At 40.8% G+C, this 17,742-nt stretch overlaps 1 protein-coding gene across 2 annotated transcripts in view; it reads right to left on the bottom strand.

Moving 5' to 3' along the window:
* Window positions 1-11,957: 11,957 nt before the first annotated feature.
* Window positions 11,958-17,742, bottom strand: part of NFXL1 (nuclear transcription factor, X-box binding like 1) — a 59,634-nt gene continuing 53,849 nt past the window's right edge. For both annotated transcript variants that reach the window (XM_072124761.1, XM_072124768.1), the window contains exons 21-23: window positions 17,198-17,284; window positions 15,626-15,679; window positions 11,958-13,087 (exon numbers count right to left, since the gene is read on the bottom strand). In XM_072124761.1, the coding sequence (XP_071980862.1) occupies window positions 12,911-13,087; window positions 15,626-15,679; window positions 17,198-17,284 (318 nt within the window). In that variant the 3' untranslated portion in view covers window positions 11,958-12,910. The remainder of the gene's footprint in view (window positions 13,088-15,625; window positions 15,680-17,197; window positions 17,285-17,742) is intronic.

The raw sequence follows: 17,742 nt of genomic DNA, 5'->3' as shown, positions 1-17,742 counted from the left end.
GCACTAGAACCAAGATCAGCATATATATGCAGCTCCAGAAAAACCAAGCTCAGAAAGAAATATAGAACCAGAACCAGATTGTCCAACCAGTAATGTGAAAGACGTTGTAGCTGTACCCCAGAGCATTTTTCTTAATGGATAAGGATACCTGGTATAACTCACTCTGTGGTTACTCAAAATCACTGTATGATTGTGAGTAAACCCTGCACCTTACCAAAACATAGTAATGGCTGCTATTTCTCATACTGAGGGTGCATCCACACCAGGAATGGATTGAAAATAGAGGAGGAGGAGCACTTCTTAATGACAATCCTCACCGATTATTTTCCACACCTGCTTTTGGCTTCAAAAACTGCATTTGAAAAACTGAATGTGTGGAAGCACCCTGAATCCTCTTTGTATTAAAAGCTTATTTAGAGACCTAAATTATACCTCACATTAATCATATGGAAAGTGGAAAGGTTGTTCTACACAAGAAGACCACACATGTACATAGGACACTTTAGGTGGGCTATTGGCCACTGGCTGTACATACACTCACCGGCCACTTTATTAGGTACACCTGTCCAACTGCTCGTTAACACTTAATTTCTAATCAGCCAATCACATGGTGGCAACTCAGTGCATTTAGGCATGTAGACATGGTCAAGACAATCGCCTGCAGTTCAAACCGAGCATCAGTATGGGGAAGAAAGGTGATTTGAGTGCCTTTGAACGTGGCATGGTTGTTGGTGCCAGAAGGGCTGGTCTGAGTATTTCAGAAACTGCTGATCTACTGGGATGTTCATGCACAACCATCTCTAGGGTTTAAAGAGAATGGTCCGAAAAAGAAAAAACATCCAGTGAGCGGCAGTTCTGTGGGCAGAAATGCCTTGTTGATGCCAGAGGTCAGAGGAGAATGGGCAGACTGGTTCGAGCTGATAGAAAGGCAACAGTGACTCAAATTGCCACCCGTTACAACCAAGGTAGGCAGAAGAGCATCTCTGAACGCACAGTACGTCGAACTTTGAGGCAGATGGGCTACAGCAGCAGAAGACCACACCGGGTGCCACTCCTTTCAGCTAAGAAGAGGAAACTGAGGCTACAATTTGCACAAACTCATCGAAATTGGACAGTAGAAGATTGGAAAAACGTTGGTCATGCGCCATGTTGCGCCATGTCATAAAGCTGGAATCATCTCAGACTGGTTTCTTGAACATGACATTGAGTTCACTGTACTCAAATGGCCTCCACAGTCACCAGATCTCAATCCAATAGAGAATATTTGGGATGTGGTGGAACGGGAGATTCGCATCATGGATGTGCAGACGACAAATCTGCGGAAACTGTGTGATGCCATCATGTCAATATGGACCAAAATCTCTGAGGAATGCTTCCAGCACCTTGTTGAATCTATGCCACGAAGAATTGAGGCAGTTCTGAAGGCAAAAGAGGGTCCCAGCCGTTGAGTGTATGTATGACATGGTGCATTATCCTGCTGAAAGTAGCCATCAGATGTTGGGTACATTGTGGTCATAAAGGGATGGACATGGTCAGCAACAATACTCAGGTAGGCTGTGGCGTTGCAACGATGCTCAATTGGTACCAAGGGGCCCAAAGAGTGCCAAGAAAATATTCCCCACACCATGACACCACCACCACCAGCCTGAACCGTTGATACAAGGCAGGATGGATCCATGCTTTCATGTTGTTGACGCCAAATTCTGACCCTACCATCCGAATGTCGCAGCAGAAATCGAGACTCATCAGACCAGGCAACGTTTTTCCAATCTTCTACTGTCCAATTTCGATGAGCTTGTGCAAATTGTAGCCTCAGTTTCCTGTTCTTAGCTGAAAGGAGTGGCACCCTGTGTCGTCTTCTGCTGCTGTGGCCCATCTGCCTCAAAGTTCGATGTACTGTGCGTTCAGAGATGCTCTTCTGCCTACCTTGGTTGTAATGGATGGTGATTTGAGTCACTGTTCCCTTTCTATCAGCTCGAACCAGTCTGCCCATTCTCCTCTGACCTCTGGCATCAACAAGGCATTTCCGCCCACAGAACTGCCGCTCACTGGATGTTTTTTCTTTTTCGGACCATTCTCTGTAAACCCTAGAGATGGTTGTGCGTGAAAATCCCAGTAGATCAGCAGTTTCTGAAATACTCAGACCAGCCCTTCTGGCACCAACAACCATGTCACGTTCAAAGGCATCAAATCACCTTTCTTCCCTATACTGATGCTCGGTTTGAACTGCAGGAGATTGTCTTGAACATGTCTACATGCCTAAATGCACTGAGTTGCCGCCATGTGATTGGCTGATTAGAAATTAAGTGTTAACGAGCAGTTGGACAGGTGTACCTAATAAAGTGGCCAGTGAGTGTATATGATTGTCATACATTCATAATATATGAACAACATTATCAGTTTATTGATATACCAGGATATATCAGACATACAAAACACACATTTAAAAACATCTAAAAATATAATGTACAAAGATTGTCATGGATGGGGACCCAGGTAGGGGTCCTCCACGTATCGCCCCTCTTCCAAACACTGTGTATGCTCTAGTACCTCACTCTACAAATATGACAGTGATATGATATATTTGATATATATATCATATATGATATCATTAGGTCTATGAGAAAATAGAGTTTGCCTGGCTAGAAGGTTCAGTGAACCCTCAAGTTTTGTGTTGTGTACAGGTTCCAGAGGTAGATCCTAGGTTTCAATGTGACCAAAGACAACATTTGCAAGTTAATATGTTCTCCCCGTTTTTGTACTAATTCAGACATAGTGCGCCTCAAAGAAAAATAGGATCCCATTGCGAACAAGGGCTGATATGATTGTTGAGAATCTTTAAAGTGTTGAATAAGGGACGTGCAAATGAAAGTTCTATGGAAATGGATTTTCATGAAGAATAAGATCACTCTGAACCAATGGTCTATACACAGGCATCTTGACCTGTACATGAAGAGTCAAGATGTGCTTGGTATATCTCAGATAAATACGATTCAGATGTCAGAGCTTCAGTGCCAGCGAGACAAGGGCCAGGGCTAGACAAAGAACTCAAAGAATTCACTTTACATAATATAGAAAATCATCAAGTGCCGAGAGAGAATAAATCACGTCCTCAGCAAGAACCTCTTTCTCAGGGTCCCAGATGCTTTTACTAATTAAATGCATTCAGATGCCAACCATGCCCGGATTCAGGGCAGCAAGACAGCTGCGGGATGGTTATAGAAATACAACAGTACGAGAGGAATAGTGATGAAAGACGGACTACAGAAGGCAATGTGCCAGTACATGTGCCTGGTAACAGAACTCCTACATCTGATGAGAGAGAGATGACAAGGTAGACTGTGCATCTTTCCTTTGGCTACCTGCTCACAAACATGCGCTTTTCACTGGCTGTAAACATGGTCCTTTGAATGCGGCCCGAGGTTCATCGGTGTGAGATCCACTCACATCCCAACGACAGTAGAAATGACTCTGAGTTCTGAGGTTCTGTCAGTCAGCTTACATCAGGGCCGACTCCAAGTTTCAGTGGCCCCTTTGCAGTAAACTCACATAGCTTCCTCATCCCCATGGATTAAAGGGGTTTTCCCACCGTATCCATGAGATAGGGCCTTACTTACTGATCAGTAGGGGTCTCAGTGCTGAGTGCCCCGTCAAATTAATGGAGCAGCTCAGCGATCCCCATCATAGATATTAATGGAGCAGAACAGTCAACGGTCATCCGACGGACTCCTCGTTTTTCTGATCTGCGGGGGTTTCAGCACTATGGATAGGACCCAACTTTCCTTGTTGGTTAAAAAAATTTATTTATATAAATCCCGGGGCTCCCATAGATTAATTATAAGCACACCCCCTCCTCCACCACTATGGATTAATTATATACAGCCTCCTCGCCCCCAATGGAATAATCATATACAACCCAGGTCCCCCTCACTGCCCATAGAAATTAAAAAATCCATCTTAATCCTCCACTCAGGCTCAGGGCTTCCGCTCTGCTGTCTGCATCCTCTTGCCGGCTTTAAATGCAGAGACGCAGGCTGACATCCAGCAGCCAGGCACTGTGTGCTGGGTACCGAGATGTGGCCATGAGCCCAGCAGCTCTGGGCCCCGGTCCTAGTTTACATAACACAGTCATTTTGGTAATATAGGTGGAGGTGGCTCTTGCCCAGTGCTTTGTCATTGTTGTTTTAGAGAGTAACCGGACATAGTTCATGGTAGTTGATCCCAAAGTTTCTGGTTTTATAGAATTACAAATATGGACCAACTTCTTTCTAAAACATAGCCTTACCTGTCCACATATTATGTGTATTATTGGATTCAGGCTCCATTTCCTTCAAAGGAATGAAGCAACAGTGGCAGATACAACCTTGTTTTTGTAACCCATATAACCCCTTTAAGAGCTCAATGTTGAGACCTTACAGACATGTCCCATAGTATTACATTTAATGTAGATAAATGTAAGGTTAAACACTTGGGCCAAGGAAACCAAGTACAATCACGTTTTCAATAGTGAAATGCTTGCTAAGATTGAAGTGCGAAAACTTAGGGTCTTGTTGGGCAATGAACTTTATTTACTGACCAAAGCCCAACAGCCAGATCTGTTTCAAGAGAGACTTAAAAAAATGGACGACTTTATTACAAAGATCATTTTATAGCTAGGCTGTTGACCAGGACAAGGTTGCATCCTCTACACCTAAGTTCTACCATCGTCATAGCCCGGGATTCTTTACTGTAAGAGCAGTGAAACTGCACACCTGCCTGCCACAGGAGGTTGTTATGGCTAACAAGTTGCACATGGTCACAGCCTTTAAATGCCTGCTGGAGCATTCCCTGCATGATCAGTGCCCCCCAAACCATTTTCTGGGGGCTTTTCTCAACAGATAGTAAATGCCTGTAAGGTCCTGTCTGTGACAGGCTGACAATACTAATACCCTGCAATACATCAAACGTCTGCTTGTTGTTTTTAAACTTAAACAAATTAATAAAAATAAAATTAATATGTAATGGTTATGTAATATAACCATTACATATAAAATAAATAAGGGAAATTCACCATGAAAACCGCACATACAAGGTATTTCCGAGTCAGTAATGACCCATGCAATAAAAAAAAAATCACTATTAAACCAGCATGATAAACAGCGAAAAATTAAAAAGAAAAACTCCAAAAATTATGATTTTTACCTATCTTGTCCAACATAAAATGCAATATCAAAATCAAAAACGTGTCAAAAAAAAAAATGGTACTGTTCATCTTGCAAGGTCTCAACTCGGTATATAGATCATTAAAAGAGTTATACCAGTTGGAAAACGGTGATGCAAAAGTTATAGATTTTTTCCAGCCTTAGGTTTACAAAATTAGTAAAACATATTGCAAAAATATAGAAATGTGGTATTTCCACAATTGTATCATCTTACTCATCACATACTTTGGGTCGGCCAATTACAAACATGCTGTCCTGATTCATATGAATGCCCTGAGTGCTAATGTGACAACCAGGAAGTGCCACCCACTTCAGGAATAGATGAATCTGATGATAGATATACCAGACTGTATCTCAGGCTAGGAAGAAGCTAGAGGCATGATACAGGTGTTATTGGAATTGTTGTCAAAGGCTCTCTCTAACTGTGATAAAACAATTTTTTTTTGAATGGGTTAAAGGAAACCTACCACTACGGATCTACCTATTAAGGTAGATCAGGTGGTAGGTGCATCTAACGAATGTAAGGATAGCCATTTTTAGGGCTAATCCTTTACTTCCCTCTATCTTTCTAATCTTTAATCAGGGTAATATGTGCATTTTCTAAAGAGGCTCAAATTTATTCTCTAAAGAGCATCAAAGCTCTGGCTACTCCACGCCCCAGTAGCCTCTTTAGAAAATTTGCATATTACCCTGATTAAAGATTGGAAAAGATAGAGGGAAGAAGCTTGAGTCGAAACCTAGGTCAGGCTGTGTTTGGTGTTTTATAGATTTGTTACAGGCATTTTTTTAACTATGACTCTGTGAGTATATCCAATAAAAAATTTCCCCCTGTACCTCGGTTATCTGCACTATCTACCCGTTGCCTCCTTTTTAGGATCAGCAGTGCACCACAAACACGAAGTGTAATGGGTTTAACCTTAAAACAAGAAGGTGGAATACAACACAGGGAGAGTTGTGCAGCCGAGGGGATCCTCGAGTCTTTAACCCCGGAAGAGGTGACAGGATTGAATACTGACTGTCTTTGATACAGAGTAGAGCACTGCCATTCTTTCTACTATTTACTGTCTGGCGTGTGGGAGTTTGCCTGGTCAGTGGCTCCTCTGGATGATCTCCATATTTCCAGTTATCAGACTCTATACGAAAAGTAAAGGATTAGCCTAAAAAGGGCTATCCTTACATAATCTAGATGCCCCTACCACCGGCTCTACCTTAATAGGTAGATCCGTAGAGGTAGGTTTCCTTTAATGATAAAGATGTTAAAGATGACAATAATACCCTTATATTTTTGCAGTGTTGTTTCTGATTCCCATTATCAAGTCTTATTCGTGATATTCCTGACAAGTCTTGCAGTTGGTAGTAAAGGTGTGACTTCTCGCTACCTGGCTATCATATATGCTAATCACCATTATAAAATGACATGTGATGAATGACTCACTTCTGTTTGCAGACGGTATTTGTTTTTAATTACCTCTCCCTATCTATTTATGGCTCAAGTGAATGCAATTACCCTCCCTGATTATAATGGAGGGATGGCTGATTATCTTGGAGCAAGCCGTTTGCCAAGTATGTCATTTACTTGACTTGAAAAAGTCACGACAACTTTGGTGTCATTTCCTGCCCAGATTAAGACTAAATACCTCACACACAGAGGATTTTTGGAGGTAAACAGTTTTTATTAGTATAAAATAGGCAGAGACTAAATGTTATGACAGTGGAATGCTGCTCAAAAATAAGTTGAGAGGACTTCTTATTCACAATCCACTGAATTTCTAATTCCAGCCATCAAATATAACAAATATAGCAAATTCACTGAGCTGTAAAGCTGTGGCTGCACAATCGTTAGTGGATTATAATATAAGCGTTTCATGCTTTAACTGAGGCCCACGGTCACCCAAACTTTCATGTTAACCGTTTACAGAAAAGTTGTAACAATTTTACTATGGTTCCACAGATTCCATGTCCTTGAATTTGAGCCATATATAAAAAGACAATTCCACACACCAGTGTTTGCCATAACATCCTTGGTGCCAATAAAACAAATATGGAGGAATTGGAAAAAAAACAAAAAAAAAAAAACTCTTTTTTCTTTGTGTAAGTACCACATTTATATAGTTTTGTTACAGCTTAATTTCTTAAAAAGACAACTTGTTCATAATTTTAATTTATGTATAAGTATTTTAGATTAAAATTGACCCACTAAAAAATACTTCATCAAAACTATAATTAACCCCTTAATGACCGCCCTATCGGGAATCTACATCGGTCATTAAGGGTACTTCTTCTGACGCGACGCCTTTCTACGGCGCTGCGTCAGAAGAAGATTTCGGGACATCGTTTCAATATAGTGCTGATGTCAGGCTGACCACGGCGTGCAAGTGTGTCCCACGTGGATCCGATCCCTCCTGCCGCTGCCCCCGGGTCTGGCGAGTGACCCGAGGCTTCCGGCTCCTCTTCTCGCCGGGTTCTGACTTCCTGGCAGGACCTGGCTGTATGTAACTGATACAAGTGTATTGCAGTGTAGAGGCTTGAACAAGTGATCGGATGATCGCTTGCTGAAGCCAAAAGGTGGAAAATGTATGAAAGTAAAAAAAAAAAAAAAAGATTAAATCATTTTATAATAATTAAATAAATAAAATAAAGTCCCATAATCTCCCCAGTTACACGTATAATGCAAATACAGTATATAAAACACAAAAACACAAGAAAAATTTACATATTTGGTATCACCGCGTCCGTATTAATCTGTACAATAAATATAAATCAATATTTAACCCGCTCGGTGAACGATGAAAAAAAAAAAACTACTAAAAACTTCCCGTAATATACAATTTTTCATCAAACACCATCACAAAAAATGTTCTAAAAACTGATCAAAAAAAGCTATGTTCCCTAATATGATACGACTGAATAGAACAACTCTTTTCGCAAAAAATAAGCCCTCAACCAGAACTGACAACAGAAAAATACAAAAGTTATGGCCCTGAAAAGTTGTCAATAGTAAAAACAATGCGATTTTCTCCAATATTGGTTTTGCTCGGTAAAATTGACCAAAGATGAGAAAAACTATATAAATGAGGTATCGCCGTAATCGTAGTGATCCAGAGAATAAAGATAAAATATTATTTTTACATTACGGTGAGCGGGGGAAAAAAAGCGCTAAAATCCAAAATATAAATTGATGATTTTGTTTGTGTCACCCTTGAAATAGTTAATAAAATCTCATGAATAAGCTATAGACCCAAAATGAATTATCTATACATTGTATCTCACCACACAAATAATAAGCCCTCATATGTTCACATTACCAAAAAAAATTAAAATTTATAGCTTGTACAATGTGACAATACAAATCTGCTGTGAATAGCGCTGCTTTGATTCTATGCTCGGCCGTGCGCCCATACAGCAGTTTACCACCAAGTATGGGGTATCAGTACACTCGGGAGGAATTGGGCATTAGACGTTGCAGAGCGTTTCATCATTTTATTTATTATGAAACTGTCAGTTTTGGCCTTAATTAATGTATTTTCCAAAAAATTCTAAAGTTTCTAAATCGCAGGTTCATATTGTTTTAACCCATGTGAAACACTTAAAGGGTTAATAGACTCAATATAAGTTGTTTTACATACATTGAGGGGTGAAGTTTCTATAGTGGGGTAATTTATGTTGTTTTATTATCATATAGGCCTTATAAAGTCACTTGAAAGCTGAGTTGTCCCTCAAAATGTGAGTTTTAGCAATTTTCATGAAAATGAGAAAAATCGCACCTAAAGTTCTGCACCTCATAACATCCTAGAAAAATGACAGGACGCATAAAACATCATCCCAACATAAAGAAGACATTCCGTAAATGTTAATTATCAAGCTTTTTAGGTAGTTTTATTTCCGGTCTGGAAAGCAGAACATTTCAAACTTGGAAAATGAAGAATTTTTAGAAACTTTTGCCAAATTTTCACTTTTTTTCAGAACAAAATGCAAAACTTATCACTTAAATTTAGAACTAACATGAAGTACAATGTGTCACGAGAAAACATTCTCAAAATCACCTCGATATGTTTAAGCGTTCCGAAGTTATAACCAATTATCACGATACATGTCAGATTTGAAAAATCGAGACTGGTCATTGAGCTGAAAACTAGTGTCAGTCCAATCACAGAAAGTGAACCCTGCATATTCATGATTCCCTGCTCTGCCCCACCTTCCTGATTGACAGGTCTAGCACTTATGGAATTAGTACTTAAGGACCATCTGCCAATATTCAACTACAGACATTCACCTCCCTTTACTTTCCACTGCTCACCTTTGTGAGGTTGAATAGCATTCCTTACAGTAGGATTAAGAGCAGGTGAGAAAGACAGTGGCTGTGTGTGACTCTGCTCTGCTAGATCATTAACCACTCCCTCAGGAAGATGGGCGTTGAGAGAGACGCTGGCTATGTGAAGAGAAAGTAACCTTGTTCTTCACCCCTCCCTCTGGGAATTGGCTTCAGCCGGGTTTAGTAGGGTTGGCCAGGAGGGCGGGGTAGTTTGATGTATACTGCAACTCCCTAGATGGCGACTCCAATCCTATGGACAGAGGCATCAGTGGAACACGTATAAAGACATCTAATAGGCATTCTGTGTGAGTGGTCACTGGTGACAGGTCCCCTTTAAATTATTTCATAAAGCAAAGAGATCAATAAAACTTTTACTGTGATTGTTTAAAACATTTGTCTATCTATCATACATAGGTACGTAGAATCAATATGTACATCAAACACCATCAAAGGTATATCTCAGCACATACATCATTTGACAAAGGTTTAGAAAATGGATAGATCTTACCAGGAGCCATTTTGTGGTGAGCACTCATAGGGAAAGGGATAATGGGTCAACCAGCAGTGGCTGAAGTCAGTAGCATATGGATACTACTGTAGCATGTGGCTACTGACATCAGACACTGCTGGTTAGTCTCCGGCTTGTGAGCCACTGCTCCGGACGAAATACAAATGGCTCTGGGTTTTCTTACCATCTGAGATACCCACAGCTAGTATTGCACCATAGGATACCGCTCCTGGTGATTGTGTTTTGATACACATGAAACGCGTAGGAACTTGGCATATATACATACAAGACAAATTTAGGTATAGTACACCAAGGATGGGGTCAAGTGTGCGACTGTCCTTGTCTGGGAGATTAGGGAACAGGTTAGGACGAGTATGAGTCTGTCGACGAGACTTTTGACCCATTATCCCTTTCCCTATGAGTGCGCCCCACAAAATGGCTCCTGGTAAGATCTATCCATTTTCTAAACCTTTGTAAAATTATTTATGTGTTGACATATACCTTTGATGGTGTTTGATGTACATGTTGATTCTATGTACCTATGTATGACAGATTGACAAATGTTTTAAACAATCACAGTAAAAGTTAAGTTTTATTGATCTCTTTGCCTTATGAAATAGTTTGATACGAGAGATCCAATTGGTTGCCAGCTTAAATCACCTGGTACTTTTCTCTTTCTTTAGGTCCCCTTTAAGGCCAGAGCCTATGTGCTGCAGCAGTTTAGGTGTCTCTGGCAGGTGTGACAGCAACAGTAACCGGCAGGTGTCTGCTGTACAATACAACAGATACCTGTCCTGTATGGAGAGGGATCCCGAGTTCTTTCCATACAATTTTTACACAATATTGAGGGATATATCCATCCGTTTATGTGAAAGGGTTAAGAGGATAAACTGTATTTACAAATTTATGTGACCTTACATCTAGTCTTCAGCTCTCAATATAAAGTTGAATCGTTGCAGATATTTTGGGAACAATGTACTTTTTTTTTTTTTATAGAAGTAAGAGGCAGATGGACCGGACACAATATAACAGCAGACCAAGATTTTATTACAAAGGATCAAAGTTAACAGAAATCTGGGGCGTTCGTATCACGCAATATTATGACACATTGTATTCGTCTTAGAGGATTTTCCTAACAATGTGCGATTCTGCAGAACCTCTACTCTGTTATCTCACACGTGTTGTACTTGGTTACAAGCAGCTGCAGAATAGATCAAAACATCAACATACACAAGGTAACATAATGGTCAAAAGACAAATGTATGCAATCAGACTTATATTTGTCTTACAACAGAATCCGATACATTCATATCCAACTAAAATTATTATCCAGCTGAAGCTAAAATCTTCAGGATACAGGAATCCCACAATTACATTTATTCCAGGTTGTACCTAGACTTTCTGTCCCCTGGGGATGAGTGATTTAGTGACCCTAGCTTACATTAACAGCCTAAAAAATTCAGGGCGGCTTGTTAGAGCATCTATTGGCACTAAATGCTCTCCTAGCCCTCCACTAGTTATAATTTTTACTCAGATTAGTAATGCGAGAGGGGATCTAGAACCAATCATAAATTCTTGTTACCCAGGAATCTAGAAAACCCAGGGGGCTGGTTGGGGCACTGTGCTTGTGTGGTCATGGCACCTGCTTCATGGGAGGTCACTTATTTTGACCACCAAATGTTACATTTGTTGACCACGGATGGTCACTTGCTATATTGACCCCAGGTCAGAAGAGGCCATTTATTTGCCCAAGCGAGTCCAGCAACCCCCTGGAACTTCCTGCCGGGCACAGTGCTGAAAACCAGAGTGACACAGGAACCCAGAGCTGGATTAGGGCAAGCATGTGTATATCTCCTTTTTGATAGGAAAAAGTGAATAGCTTTAAGATGTGGTGGGACCCCAAAAATTTGATTCTGGAGGTCACAACATAAACATCCCAGATTGATAATGGTGACTGCAGATGTTGCATTGTTTTCATATGCTTGTCCTATATACTAACACGCATCCATACGAATCTATAGATAAGTCCCATCCACACGTTGCATTTAGCATTACAAGGCTATCATGGAAGAAACACATGTGTCCTATGTGCATTTAGGTCTTCACTGGGTTTCTAGGGGGTAGCAAGACCATTCTGAATTGATCACCCGACAAGCGACATGAATATAGGTATTATTCCTATTTAACACCTTGTGATGGGCACAGTGATGCAGCGATATCAGGTGGGTGCACTTGTGTTTTTCAGGAGTAAATTATACACAGTCAATCGTAGGTAACTGTAGGTCACCAGCAAACCCCTTTTAGCTATATTACTACTTAGGTGGAGACCACCTTTAATGCCAGCACTATTCTTTAAATATACAGTATTACAGGATAATCCCAGAGGATTATATATCAATAGGTAATAGGAATTTATAAGGTAGTTAGGGTAGAGTACGGTAGATAATTATAATAGCATATCTAAGAAGTTAGTTTTATAGTTATACATAAATAAGCAAAAAAGCTGCTAAATCTAAACGGAGTAACATTGAAATCCAAGCGCACTCTGTCCATGTAAAACCGTGTCTCACATAATATACAGCCTGGACCTACTATGATATTGTCATAGCTTCAGCAATTTAAATAGTTGTAAAAATTTCATATATCATAGAGACTTTTTCATGCACTTTTCCTTGAATAAGGCAAAATTGATCAAACGACAAAAAGGAAAAAAAAAACTAAAAACTGTATCAAACTGCAAATTCATTCTTAATTATATTAAAAAAAGGGAATAAAAGGTATTGTTAGGATGATTAAAGAAGTCATATTGTTATTTCCGAGAACAGATGTTCCATGTACAGTTCTTATTTTACATTGTGCAGCATAGTATTCCCCATATAACAGTTCTCATCATATATTAATCTGAGTGAGGTACAGTGTGAATACAGCCAAGGCGACACCACACACCGGCATCAGTATGTAGTTCTTGTATTTCTTCCATACAGACGGCTGAATTTCCACCTCTTCTTTCCTCCTGTTCTTTCTCTTCTTCCCTTTCATGCGATTCTCAAAAGCTTCTAATTCAGCCTATAAAGAGAATACAATACATGAATTGCTTGTATTACTATAATACAATCCTTACATTGGGGACTCGATGTTCGTTTTTACTTTAAAAGGATGTGTCTCATGAACACTACATATGTCCATATAGCGGATGGTAGGGGAGGACTTCCACAAGTTTTGACTCTCCTGCAGAAAGTGGAGAGTCATACTCATAGTAGGAAATGCGAAGTATTCTACAGCTTCATTCACACAGGAGACTTGGGTACCCACTTTTCTCCTAAGAGAAGGTTCCGGTTTGTAGAGCACAGTTGTCTAAGAGTCAAGTACTATGAATGTTCGCACCTTTACCTCATGTTTTATGTAATGTTTGTAATGTGTGGGGAGCAGGATATGAGGTAAATTACCAATATTCATCTATGAATAATTATGCTCCGCTTTCTTGATATGTAAAGTGAAGTCTCCTGTCTTTTACCTCACCAGCCACAGATTCCTGTCCATAAAATGGCCGCAGATGGAGGGTCATGTGATCTCTAACTGGTGAATGTTCATGGACAGATCACATGACCCTCCATCTGCGGCCATTTTATGGACAGGAAGGTCTGACTGATGAGGTAAAAGACAGGAAGCTTCACTTTACATATCAAGAAAAACTTGAAATAAACTTATATTGTATATGACCTAATATCCTGCCCAACACACTTACACACACATTACAAAAAACATGAGGTAAAGTGGCCAACCCCTTTAACGGTACTTCACCGATAACATGTCTCCATCAGAAGTCCCAAAAAGGTTCACCTGATCCCACAGACAGATTCACAGAACACCCTCCAGCCAAGTAAAGCCTCCTGATGGACAATAAAAGATAAGAAATTTACCACCATGATAAACTATATGGCTGGAGGATACAAGTTGTATAAAAGGCTTCAGATCCTGCGCCCTATGAAACCCAAAAAAATCAAACCTAACAACTGTGGGGGTAATATGTTTTCTGTTACACAACATTTGGCCTTGTACAATCTGTGAGAAGGGAAACACAACATTTTATGAGAGGAGAATGAATGGCTTCTACCAGATGTAACACGGAGGATACCACATCATCAATTTCACACATCACACGCGATGATTTAGTCCGTGGATGTGTGCCTGCGTTGCTTTTTGCATTCCTGATACAGGAGACACCTGTTTTGAATACAACAATGTTCTACGCCTTAATCCACACTTGGAAGAAGCAAAATCATTTGTTACTCGGAACATTTCAATACGGTCATATTCAACTATATTATACACTACAACTCTCCTCTGCTATGCAGTGGCTATTATGAGCATAACTGGATCATCTCAAAATTAACACTGTTCAGTTTGCAGCTAGTTCTGACAACTTTACCATGAGAACGAAAATGAACCTAAAATCGTTTCAATAAATCCATCATTGTTTTAGACCATAATAAACTTCACATAATGCCAGGTATAAGCCCTGGAGAGATGTGTTATCATACCAGTGTGTTTATTGTAAGTAGCAGTAGGTCTGTGAAATGTGAATTTTTAATACAGTATTGCAGCTCCGGGGCTGGTCTTTCAGCTTGAAGAGCTTTCTGCATCTTGCAATGGACAAATCCAAAGCCCCTCCCCTCTGCTCTGAGTAACTGCTGTAAATATTCAAGCAAAATACAGCTCCTACTTGTAGCAGAGGGGAGGGGCTGTGGAGCAGCACAGTGCAGAAAGCTCTTCAGAGAGCACTTGTAGGAACTGCAGAGTTGGATTATAGCTTCACTTTTCACAGTCCTTTCATTGCTAAGAACATACACAAAGGATTACACAGCTCTCCAGCGCCAATACCTAATAACACCACCTACCTGACAGTAGAGAGCCTAATTATCCTATTGGGTGCTGAATGTGAACATGTGCATTTTAGAGATGTAAACAATGACCCATAGCCCAATGTTTGCGGTCTCATGACATCGGCATGTGAGGTCCACTCATTTCCAGTGACTTTAGAAAAGACTCCTGAAAACTTGGCCAGAAATAGGACCTGCTCTATAATTTCTTTTTTTATTTATCAGACAGATGGTTCATACGGAGGAGGGGGGGGGGGGGCTATACAACAACATCTAGCACAATCCCCAAACTAAGTTCGTGTGTATGAACCCTGAGCTAGAGAAAAAGAAAAAATTACAACTTCTCTTTAGTAGCCAGGGAAAAAAAAATAAAAAAATACACCCACTCAATACTAACAACATTAAAGAGTATCTGTCAGCTCTTTTACTACTTGTTATTTCTACTGGGCTACCACTAGAAAATATTCGTGCTAGTCTCCCTTGTCATACAAGAGTTAATCAGGTCACGTGCCCCTCCATCAGTGGCCATTTTGGAACTGAAGAATAGAGTAAACACAGCAGTTCGCATTTCACATTTGGGCTGAATGACATTATTTTGAGATTTCATTCGTTGGAAAAGAAAGGGTGTTATAGTATACAGTTTTTTACCACCATAGTGGCAAGTTTATCCTGAGTCTCCAAATGTGATCATAAATACAAAACTTGGCATTGCAGCTGACAGTACCTGTTGTCTGCGTTTCTCTTCTTCATTTGCTGCCTTTTCTTCTTCCTCTTTCATCTGTCAATGTTAATAAATCGAGAAAAAAAAATTAATTACACATGTTGCAATCTTGCGGTAGAACTTAAAATAAGACAACAGCATTGCTTTATAGAAGCCTTGAACAATGAAAGAATCTGATACTTGAATGCCCCAGCATGCCCCTTGACCAAAGAGTCAAGAATAACAATAGGTGGACCAGAGTGGCACTAGTCACAGAAAAAGCCTTAAAAGGTGTACAGTTATTATCCCCCATCAATAGAATAGGAATAACAATCTGATTGGTTTAGAGTCCATCCGCTGGAGCCACCACTCAAAGCACCTTAGTTCTGGGACATGATATCCCACCTTATCTGGTTGTCTCCAGATTCATAAATCTAGTAATGTTTCTAACACACCAAGCTAAAAAAAAAATCCCACTTAGAATACATGCACACGATCATGTGCTCACCTGGGCCGGATGCAGAAGAGGAAGGGGGAAATTAGCACTCCTTACCCCTCCCCTCTCCACAGAAAGGTGAGCAGCCCATGGCCCCATTCCAGCAAAAAGATAGCATATGTCCCATCTCTTGTGGGATAGCCGCTCAGCCAGGTTGCAGTGCGACACTTGTGTGCTCACCGGCTTGTGATCAGTTGCCATATACCTCAGATACGGTCTATTGTGGCCGCGATCCGAAGGCACCGGATACGGTCTATTGTGGCCGCGATCCGAAGGCACCGGATACGGTCTATTGTGGCCGCGATCCGAAGGCACCGGATACGGTCTATTGTGGCCGCGATCTGACCGCACCAGATATGGTCTATTGTGGCCATGATCTGACCGCACCAGATATGGTCTATTGTGGCCCGTGATCTGACCGCACCAGATATGGTCTATTGTGGCCCGTGATCTGACCGCACCAGATATGGTCTATTGTGGCCCGTGATCTGACCGCACCAGATATGGTCTATTGTGGCCCGTGATCTGACCGCACCAGATATGGTCTATTGTGGCCCGTGATCTGACCGCACCAGATATGGTCTATTGTGGCCCGTGATCTGACCGCACCAGATACGGTCTATTGTAGCCCATGATCTGACGGCACCAGATACGGTCTATTGTGGCCGCGATCCGACGGCACCGGATACGGTCTATTGTGGCCGCGATCTGACTGCACCAGATACGGTCTATTGTGGCCGCGATCTGACGGCACCAGATACGGTCTATTGTGGCCGCGATCTGACCGCACCAGATATGGTCTATTGCGGCCATGATCTGACCGCACCAGATACAGTCTATTGTGGCCTGTGATCTCACCGCACCAGATACAGTCTATTGTAGCCCGTGATCTGACGGCACCAGATACAGTCTATTGTGGCCCGTGATCTCACTGCAGCAGGTACGGTCTATTGTGGCCCATGATCTGACCGCAGCAGATATGGTCATGTGCATGTAGCCCAAAAACTAATCTCTTTTCCTCATTTTTTATTTCATAAATCTAAAAAACATTTCTAAGGTGTAAAAAAAAAAAATCATGCTAAAAAAAAAATAAAATATACCTCTTCGGCCTTTTTCCTCATTTCCAGGCATAGTGAGTCACACTCTACAGAAACTTGACCTTCCCGTGCAGCGTTACATTGTAATTCCTGGATAAAGTAAAACAATGCGTTCACCAACAGTTCACAAAGGTCATTTGTCGGCAAATACATACAATATTCAATATTTTGCATTACAAAAAAAAATTTGCATCACCATAAATTAAAGGTATAGAAATCATACAATATTTATAACCTGCAGCTTCTCACAAATGGAACCATTGAGCAAAGAAAACACAGAATTCCTGTTAACTCCGTGGGGTATTAAGGAAATTTATGCTTTTCTTTGGTGCTGCTAGAAAAGCCTGGAGAAGAGCTGTACATCTTCCTTGATATGTAGATCTGACTTTCTACAAGATTTCAGATTGGACCAAGAAATGAAAGCCAGATTTGCTTCAAGTAGGGAGAAAAATACAATGAAACGCTCTGATCTTGTGGAGAGATGCCTGTGTCAGAGCAATAATCCTCAAAATCAGAGCTGCCACAACAAAGTAGCTTCATCCGCCATA

This window comes from Engystomops pustulosus, chromosome 1 (genome assembly GCF_040894005.1).
Source record: "Engystomops pustulosus chromosome 1, aEngPut4.maternal, whole genome shotgun sequence".
NCBI classification, from domain to species: Eukaryota; Metazoa; Chordata; class Amphibia; order Anura; family Leptodactylidae; genus Engystomops; species Engystomops pustulosus.
The sequence above is the reverse complement of the archived record's forward strand: the minus strand, read 5'-3'. Positions and strand labels throughout refer to the sequence as shown.